This window comes from Gracilinanus agilis, unplaced genomic scaffold, assembly GCF_016433145.1.
Source record: "Gracilinanus agilis isolate LMUSP501 unplaced genomic scaffold, AgileGrace unplaced_scaffold1451, whole genome shotgun sequence".
NCBI classification, from domain to species: domain Eukaryota; kingdom Metazoa; phylum Chordata; class Mammalia; order Didelphimorphia; family Didelphidae; genus Gracilinanus; species Gracilinanus agilis.
In genome coordinates, this window is record NW_025345265.1 from 1 (window position 1) to 8684 (window position 8684).

At 53.4% G+C, this 8684-nt stretch overlaps 2 protein-coding genes across 6 annotated transcripts; one reads left to right on the forward strand and one right to left on the reverse strand.

Moving 5' to 3' along the window:
• The first annotated feature begins 19 nt into the window (after positions 1–19).
• IMP4 (IMP U3 small nucleolar ribonucleoprotein 4) lies at positions 20–1928 on the forward strand. Its single transcript, XM_044683155.1, has 7 exons — positions 20–480; positions 563–672; positions 766–898; positions 977–1131; positions 1312–1406; positions 1507–1580; positions 1667–1928. The coding sequence occupies exons 1-7, from the start codon at positions 348–350 to the stop codon at positions 1774–1776; spliced, it is 810 nt and encodes a 269-aa protein (XP_044539090.1). The 5' UTR covers positions 20–347; the 3' UTR covers positions 1777–1928.
• A 202-nt stretch (positions 1929–2130) lies between these two features.
• On the reverse strand, positions 2131–8211 carry LOC123254086 (tyrosine-protein phosphatase non-receptor type 18-like). 5 transcript variants are annotated; one of them, XM_044683158.1, is made up of 6 exons: positions 8113–8211; positions 3917–4185; positions 3797–3824; positions 3559–3650; positions 3311–3463; positions 2131–2377 (listed from the first exon to the last, which is right to left on the reverse strand). In XM_044683158.1, the coding sequence occupies exons 2-6, from the start codon at positions 4154–4156 to the stop codon at positions 2357–2359; spliced, it is 534 nt and encodes a 177-aa protein (XP_044539093.1). In that variant the 5' UTR covers positions 4157–4185; positions 8113–8211; the 3' UTR covers positions 2131–2356. The 5 variants fall into 5 exon arrangements, with proteins under 5 accessions (XP_044539093.1, XP_044539091.1, XP_044539092.1 ...); XM_044683156.1 differs by having other exon boundaries at positions 2131–2380; XM_044683157.1 differs by lacking the exon at positions 8113–8211 and adding an exon at positions 4878–4952 and having other exon boundaries at positions 2131–2380.
• Between the last annotated feature and the right edge of the window lie 473 nt (positions 8212–8684).

The window sequence follows — 8684 nt, forward strand, 5'->3', positions numbered from 1 at the left end:
GACATGGTCCGAGCTGGGGCTGTATGGGGAGCCGGCGGGGAGACGGGAGAACGGGAGGAAGAGCCCTGGGCTGGAGGGATGAAGTTAATGGTCCTGGAGAGGGTTAGGGTGAGTTAGACCTAGAGCCAGAGCCAGAGGCTGAGGCTGAGGCCGCCATCTCCCCTCCCTCGCCCTGCAGCTGCGTCGAGAGGCCCGCCTGCGGCGGGAGTACTTGTACCGCAAGGCCCAGGAGCAGAAGCAGCACCTTCTGGAGGATAAGAAGCGGAGGCTCAAGAAGGCCCTCGAAGGTAGTAGGCACGGGGCGGCCGGCCCCCTTCCGGGAAATAGGATTTCCATCCCACTCCCCGATGCGCTCCCCTCCCTTCTCACCATTCTCTTCCCTTTCCTCCCCTCCAGAGAACCAGCCGATACCGACGGAGCTCCGAAGGGAAGCTCTGACCCTTCAGCGGGCATTGGAGTTTGATGACGCTGGAGGTGAAGGTGAGCTGGAAGTCCCCAAGGGCTGGGCCACCTTCTCCTAGAAGCCCTTGCTGATTGCTTCTGCACCTTCCTTCTCTCAAAGGTGTCTTGAGCCACCAGGATGATGAATACCGATGGGCAGGCGTAGAAGATCCCAGAATCATGATTACCACGTCTCGAGACCCCAGCTCTCGCCTCAAGATGTTTGCCAAGGTCTGGGAGTGCGGGTAGATGCCAGGGAAATGTGACTTTGGGATTGAGCCATCTGTCCCCATCCCCATGCCTCGTTTCCTTTCCTTCACACAGGAACTGAAGTTGGTATTCCCTGGTGCTCAGAAGATGAACCGGGGGCGACACGAGATGGGTGCTCTGGTCCGGGCTTGTAAAGCTAATGGGGTCACAGATCTGCTGATGGTGCATGAGCACCGAGGAACCCCAGGTAAGCCACTAGAAGGCTGGGAGAGGCCTTGGGTCTATTTACATAGCTCTGCTTACCTCGTCCTCATCTTTCCCACAGTTGGCCTCATCGTGAGCCACCTGCCCTTTGGGCCCACTGCGTATTTCACACTGTGTAATGTGGTGATGAGGCACGACATCCCTGATCTGGGCACCGCCTCAGAGGCCTTTCCTCACCTCATCTTTCATGGCTTCTCTTCCCGCCTTGGACAGAGAGTAAGTCCTGGGGCTGGAGAAGTGGCCCCGGGGTGGGGGTGGGGGGGGGCAGTTGATGATGGCCAAGGGAATGGTCTCTAGAGGATTGCCTTTCTGGTTCTTGTCTAAAGAAGGGAAAAAGAGAGAGGAGACTGTTCTCCAGGCGAGCACCCTTACTCTAGCCTATCCGTCCTCCCCTAGGTCTCCAATATTCTCCGATACCTGTTCCCTGTACCCAAGGATGACAGCCACCGAGTCATCACCTTTGCCAACCAGGATGACTACATTTCTTTTAGGTACAACTGGGTCTGTCCCTGGAGGGAAGGAGGAAGGTAGGTTTGTCCATATGTCCAAGGGCCATAGTTCTCAATATCCCGTGTCTGTCCTTTCTCATAGGCATCATGTGTACAGGAAGCCAGATCATAGGACAGTGGAGCTGACAGAAGTGGGGCCGAGATTTGAGATGAAACGTGAGTAGAAAAGACTGGAGAAAACAGGCTGGGGAATTGAGGCCCCAATTAGGAAAGAATAACCATGCCTCTCTCTGGCTTTGCAGTGTACATGATCCGCCTGGGCACGTTAGAGCATGAAGCCACCGCAGATGTAGAATGGCGTTGGCACCCATATACCCATACAGCCCGCAAGAGGACCTTTCTCAGTGTCTAGCAGGCCTCTCAGGAAAGGAACTTATGAAGCTAGCACCTGAGTACACACTGGACCATAGGCCAACACAAGACCACAGGAAAGCAGCCTTGACTGAGGAGAGGCCAACTCTGTTACTGCCATTAAAATCCACCTGTCTCCTTCCTTTCTCTGTATTTCTGCCTCAACTGACTGCTCAGGGAACTCCAGGGATGAGCATTACAGTTGGCAGGTGCCAGAGGCTCTTGGATTTACTACAATGGACACTGGCATACTGTGGTTGAGATGGAGGCAAGGGAACCATTCTCTGAATGGAGAACGGAAGCCAGGGGAGATGGGCGCTTTGAGTCGGGAAGAGATGCTCAGGCAACCATTCTCTTGACCATACCACAGTTTAAAAACCTGTTCAGAAGCTCAGGAATGGATGGAAACTAGGGAGTTGGCCTCTGGACAGGAACACAGGCTTTGGCGCCACTCTTTGGTTTGAGGCCATGAATCAAGAAGTATCTTCTGAGTCAGGGATAGATCTCGGGGAGCTGTCTGTGCTCTAAGTTCAGAAGATTTGCCATGTTTTCTGGGGCAGTGACAAAGGCCTCAAGACAGCCTAGGAGAGTGATGATGGAATCTGCTATAGGGAGAGAGAGAGAAGCTAGTGAGGTATGGTTTCGTTTGGCCTTTTAGGACAACCTATACACATAGGGAAATCCCCACCGAACCCCTCGGCACCGTGACTCTCTCTAACAGAGGGTCATTCTACTTCCCAAGGCAGTTTACCCTTAAACCTAGGTTTCTGCTCTTTGACGCTCCCCAATCAGCCCTCTGAGGTCAAGCAGAACAAGTCTACTCCTTCTGTGGCATCCCTTCAAACACCTGAACAGAAAGGTTTTGTCCCCACCACCCCTCCCCGGCTTCTCCTCGCAAGTTAGGTGCGTCCTTCTCTGGGCCACTTGCCTCCTAGGTGCTCTTTCCACTTTATCAATGTCCCTAATTAAAAAAAAAAAAAAAAAATCAGGGCCTATAATGGAATCCAGTAGTCCTTAGTGGTCCCAGAAGCTCTTGGGAGTCCTGGCAGGGACTTCAGCAACACTAAGACCCTCTCATCTTGTTTGTTTCACACCAGCTCCTTTTCCCTTCTTGTCCTTGGGGACTCAAGTGAGAGATTCTCTTTGTCGTTCTGGATTTTTACCCAGCCCAGTGCTCAAGCCTGTCAAGCTCTTTGGGGACAGGACCAGTGTAACCTGCTCACTGGATGAGCAAGTCCTCTTGATTTCTTTTGACACCAGGTGGTGGTTCTGGACAAAAAGCCTCAGAGCTATCAGATATCAGGCCATATGCCAGCACAACCCTGTCTCCTTAGAGATCAAGCCAGAGGAGGGTGGGGACAGTGGGGTGGCCCAGCACAGTGGGACATGGATGGGGCCCCTTATTTACTGGCACCAGGATTCATGTCTATCCTTAGGCCCAGGACCCAGAAACAGTGGAAGGTAGGGGAAGAGGGATCCATCCAGGACAGAAAAAACTTTATTGTGAAAAGTGAACTCTAAATTTGGCTGCCCACCTGCCACGCTAATGAACCACAGCCAAAGGTGCCTTGGGCCCGGGCTCCAGGCAGAAAGATGGGCAGGAATGTGTTAACAGGCTTCCTACATTCGGGTCCACTCAGCTGGAGGATCCCGGGGACCTTTTGGTTTTCCAATTCGAATGTTGAAGCCTGTGGGAAAAGGGAAGGGTTAAGACCCAAGGGAACCCTTGGGAGGGGAAGAGAAGAGGCAAGAGGAAGACGTGTGATTGTGGGGTTCAACTTACCAAGGCTGCTGCTGGGCTGGAGGCCACTGGGACCCAGTCCTGGAATTGCAATGTCTGCCACATCCTCATAGGCCCCAGGCCCAGGGCAGTTCCTGGAAGGGTTGCTAGCTGTCCGTAAGATCCAATGGAAGCCCAGTTCAAAGCTCTGTGGCTTCTGGGGAACTGCCCACTCCCCAATCTCCCAGTGGGCCTCAACTGCTCTCTCCTCCCTACCTCCATATTCCTGCCCCACACTCACCTTTCCTTGCAGTGCCAGGGGCAAACACCTAGGGAGAAGGAAAGCAGCTATTGGTTGGGGCCCTGGAAAACCACCCTGCTTCCGAATGATCCTGCCCCCCCCCCCAACTTCACCACTTACCGGAGACAGCAGGGGCCTCCCGGAACCCGGGGAGGAGCATTCAGGGCTTTCCAAGGCTGCAGAACTGGGTAAGGCTACGGAAGTGTATTCTGTGGGGGTCCCAGTGCCCCCACGAAGGGCTCTAGGCTTTACGGTGCTATACACTACCCCCTCGAGCTCTGCCTCTGCAGGATCACAAGCTGCTCCAGAGGGTCCCGGAGGGTGACCTCGCTTCTGCACCGAGGCATACATTGCAGCCATGACCAATAGGGCAAGGTACAGCCGAGTCCCTGAAAGAAACCCAACAGTGAGGACATGAGAGCACCCTCTTCTGACCCCTGCCACTTGGGTGGAATGGCAGGAAATGGAGCCCTCCCTCCTCCCCTACCCATGAGAAATCAATGATAAGAGGCAAATAGTTCTTCTCTTGTTTCCTGGGCCCTCCCAAAGGCAACATTGTCAACCCAATTCAGCTCTCCACTGAGAAAGGAGGAAAGGGTCCTGAGGAGAAGGGAAGGCACAGACCCTTAAGGAGCCAAGCTGGGATCTGAATGTGGCTTCTCCCTGATCCTACTGTCTCAAGACTTGGAGGGAGGGCAGTCAGAAAAAGAAACCAAGTGGAAATTAAAGGGCTCAGAGAGCTGGGAAATTGGCTTCTCTCCCTCCCTTCACCAGTCGATAGGGACCCTAGGAATGGGGCAGGAGAGGACAGGCCAGTAGTTGAGAGACCTCTCCCTGGTCTCCTGCAGAGCCAAGACCAGGATTCTAAGCACTAAAGGAAATGAGGCCTCCTCCGTCATATAGGGGAGCCTTCAGGAGGAACAGAAAGTGCCTGGTGCCATGGGGTGGGGGTGGGGGCAGCCAGGAATTGGTGAATGGAGAGGCACTGAGTTCCCCCCGAACGGGCCATGAAGCCTGTTTCCCCAACCCTCCACAATCTGAAAAAGGCCCAAAGAGTGAACATGAGGAAGGGAAGCTGTACCTGGTACCAGAAGCTGCTAGGGGAGGACTTTTCAGCTCTGAGAGGGAGAGGGAGGCTCCTGGGCCCCAGAGCTTCCTCTCAGGAAGTGCTGCCTTGACAAGCCCAGCCCAGGCTATGACGTAAAGAGGCCCTCAGTCCAAGCCTCAAAGCATTCCTGGCTATGCTGGGACAGCTTCACAGCCGATGACAGAGATGCTGAATGTTGGAGGAGGAGGGAATTCAGGGCGGACAAGTGCCCAGAGGAAGGCCTAGCCTGAGAAGCACACGGCTCTGCTAATGTCCACCAGGGAGCAGCTGTACCTCACTTGGGGCAACTTGGGGGATAGGGAGGAAGCCAACAGAAAGCAATGCCTTCAGAGCAGGGGCTGGGGCAAGAGAAAATCTGGGCCAGGCTGCAGTGCTGGGGGGGTGGGAGGCAGGGGAGACAGACTTGTTTGGGGACTCCTCCACACCAGCACACAGAATCAAGAGGAAGGCAGCAAAGTTTTATTAAGAATCTGTTACATGTTCTAGTCACAGTGCTAAGCACTTTCCAAATGCCTTCCTAACCTCCACGATGACCAAGACTCAGGACACGGGTGATTCACGAGAGAGATCAGGCCTGGTCCAGTCATTTCTCAGAGCTGAAGCCTCCTAATCAGTCCTATTCTGAAGCCCAGAGCTCTTCTCCCTCTCTCTATCCACAGCAGGTTTCTCTTCGAGAAAGGCCTCCCAACCCCCTCACCTCCTCCACCAAATTCCTAGGGCTTCGGACTAATAAGCAGGGCCATTCACCATCTGCTCAGAGAAGTCAGAGCAGGAGAGTGAGGAAAACAAGGAGACAGTCTTCTAAGACTGGGTTTCCCCCCACAGACCTATAGGACTCTCGCCCTCCTCCTCTAAAGCTTGCCCACTAATGATCTCTCTCTGTTGGTAATTTCCACCTCCCACCCTGAGCTCGCAGACCAGGGGGTCCTGCGTGGCCTCCAAAAGTGTCCAAACAACTGTGGGGCCCAAAATGGCCAGCTCATTGGTAAATTCCTCGTGTGAAGCTTCAGTCCTTATTTTGTAAAGTTAGCTGTAGCATACAGCAGGCACAGTTGTGGCCTCAGTGTCAAGACAAATAGAAGATCATGAGGAGAAGTTCCTCCGAGAAAGGATGGAAAGGCCCCTTTCTAGGCTCCAAGGAGCCAGGGCTTCTCACCCTTGGGGCTACAAACTGTTGGGGTTTTTTAGAAAATATCTAGACAACTCTTTCAATGTAATGGGTTTCTGTTGTGGTACTGTGTATATTATTTTGTGCCCCTGAAAACATTATCCTAACAAGAGGTCCCTGGGCTGCATCAGCCTGCCAGAGGAGTTTATGACGACACCAAAAAAAAGGTTAAGAATAGCTACCTTAAAGGAAGCCAGGAACTCAAAGAAGCAGATGTAATGGAGAGAGAGCATTCAGTCCAAATACATGGAAACAGGAGATGAGTGTTAAATCTGGATGGGCCAGACTTTGAAATAAGTCTGGAAATGGCCAAAGGAATAAATTCAAGCTACCGACAGTTCCATGGGAATGCTAAAAGTTGCTGATAATCAGAAAAGTGAAAATTAAAGAACTAAAAGGAAAATTAAAGAAGTTTCACATGACACTCACTGAACTGGCAGAAGTTGAGAAAAAAGGAAAATGGCCGGTTGGAGGGGCTGTAGGAGCTGTTACTCGTGTGTGTGGCTTGGGAAAAAAATCACTTGCTCAGGATTGATTCAATGTTTGCCGGGTGAAGAACGGATTGCATTTCTTTGTACGTTTTATATAAATATGTATGCAGATTTACAAAGCAGAAAGTTTAGTTACAAAAGGGGGAAGAGATGGGCCAAGGCTAGTGGAGTTGGGGGCGGGGCGCCTTGGAGTACTGTGGACAGGAGAGAAGATAATGCTTTTCTCTGGTAAAGAAACAAGTCTGGAAAGGGTGCTGAGAACCAGATTATGAAGGGCCTTCAGTTTCAGGCTGAGTGTGCCTCCTGGCAAGAAGATGTTCCAAACCTAAGAGCGCTTTGGTGCGATCTGTGACTTGGGAAAACAGACTGGCATCTGACACTGAATTATGCAGCTAATAAAGGTGACAGAAGAAGCTATGAACTAGGATGGTGGGAGTCAGGGGTTGGAGCTGAGTGGATATGTGGTGTGGGAGGGGGAACAGTTGAGGACAACTGGGAAACTGGATTAGGATGGCAGCAGCAGTTTCCAGAAACAGGAAAAGACTAAAAGAGGGGGAGAAGGTTTGGGTTTTTTGGGGGTAGGGTGAGAACTGCAGCTGACACCAAAGGTGGATTTCCACTCCATTCTGTCCTATATTTATCCTTTTTATTAGGTTAGGGTTGGCAGGTGAAGGAGGCAGCTAAGTGATGCTGCCAAGTGGAGAGGGGCAATTGGCCTGGAATCAGGAAGAGCTCATTTGACCTAGAGATACTTCTTAGCTGTGTGGCCCTAGACTTAACCCGAACCCCTTTTTGCCCGTTTCCCCAACTATAAAGTGGGGCCAGTAACAGCTCTTACCCTGTAGACTTGTCATGAGTCTCAGATGAGATATTTGCCTGAGATGATCTCATCTGACTTGTCAATATGTTTTCATCTGTGGAACTGTGAAACACACAAGTCCTTCACCTACGGGGGGGGGGAGCGGGGAGGGTCCCTCTCGAGGGGATTCTCTGGTCTGTCTGGATCCTGTGCTGGCTTATTTGGGCAGTAGCTACTTAAGGACCCAGAAAATTCTCCCACTACAGGAGAGAACCGAATAGAATGGGAACTCTTTCAAGAGTAAGGAAGGGATTGTTTGTTTCCCACTTCGGTCTCTTGCTTAGGTTTTGCCCACTCTCCGAGCCCGGAAAAAAAGAGCCAGGGGTCCTGAAACAGGCTTGGGAAGAGTCAGAGCTCTGGAGCCATTCAGGGAGAGAAAGAGGCCAAGGCGGCAGGGCCAGAGAAAAAGGTTGTAGGAGGTGTTCAGCCAGCCAGCAAGGCTTCATTCAAGGGCCACGAGGTGCAAGACCTTTTGCTGGGCATGGGGATTGAGGAGATCGAGGCATGGGAGAGACTAGGACGAGAGCCAGAGCCAGAAAAGACACGTGGCCTTAACCCTGGGGAAGTGAAAGTGGCGAGGTGGGGGGAGTGAGGTGGCCCAATAAAAGGCGGGGCCGGACCCGCCCTCACGTAGGCCGAAGGCTCGGTCCGGATTATGCACGCAGGTACGGAGGCCCGCGTCCATCTCACCTGGTGGTTGCCAAGCTTAGTCTCCCTGACAAGCGGTACAGCGAGGACCTACGAGTTCCGCCACAGCCCTGCCAGCGCTCAGCTCCCAACAGGGCCGAACGAGAAACACCACGTGACAAAGCTAAGCTGCGCATGCGCCTCCCCGAGTTCCCTGTAGGGAGAGGGAGGGGCTTGTGGAAGTTTTTTCATTGGCCCGCGGGAGGTCTCTCCGGGAAGAAGCCCCGAGGTTGGGCCGGATTGGCCCAGGCAGGCAGGATGAGTGTTCCCAGGCTGCCCATTGGCCCATGGTGCTAGAGGCCCGCCCGAGTCCCCGACCGGCCAGATTGGCCCCAGCAGCCCTGGGGGTGGTGGGGCAGCTAGCAGCCGATCGGAGGCCAGCTCTGGGCGCTCCCAGCAGGTTCTTAGGCCTGCCGGAGGGAAGAGTCTACCAGATCCAGGAGAGGGACGGACTGCATGCCCGGCGCCCTATTGGCCGAGAGGACGTCTGCAGCGCGTAATCCCGCCCCTGGAGCTCGAGGATTGGAGACCCGGGAGCTTCGCCCAGGGGCTGGAGGAGGAGGAGGAGGAGGAGG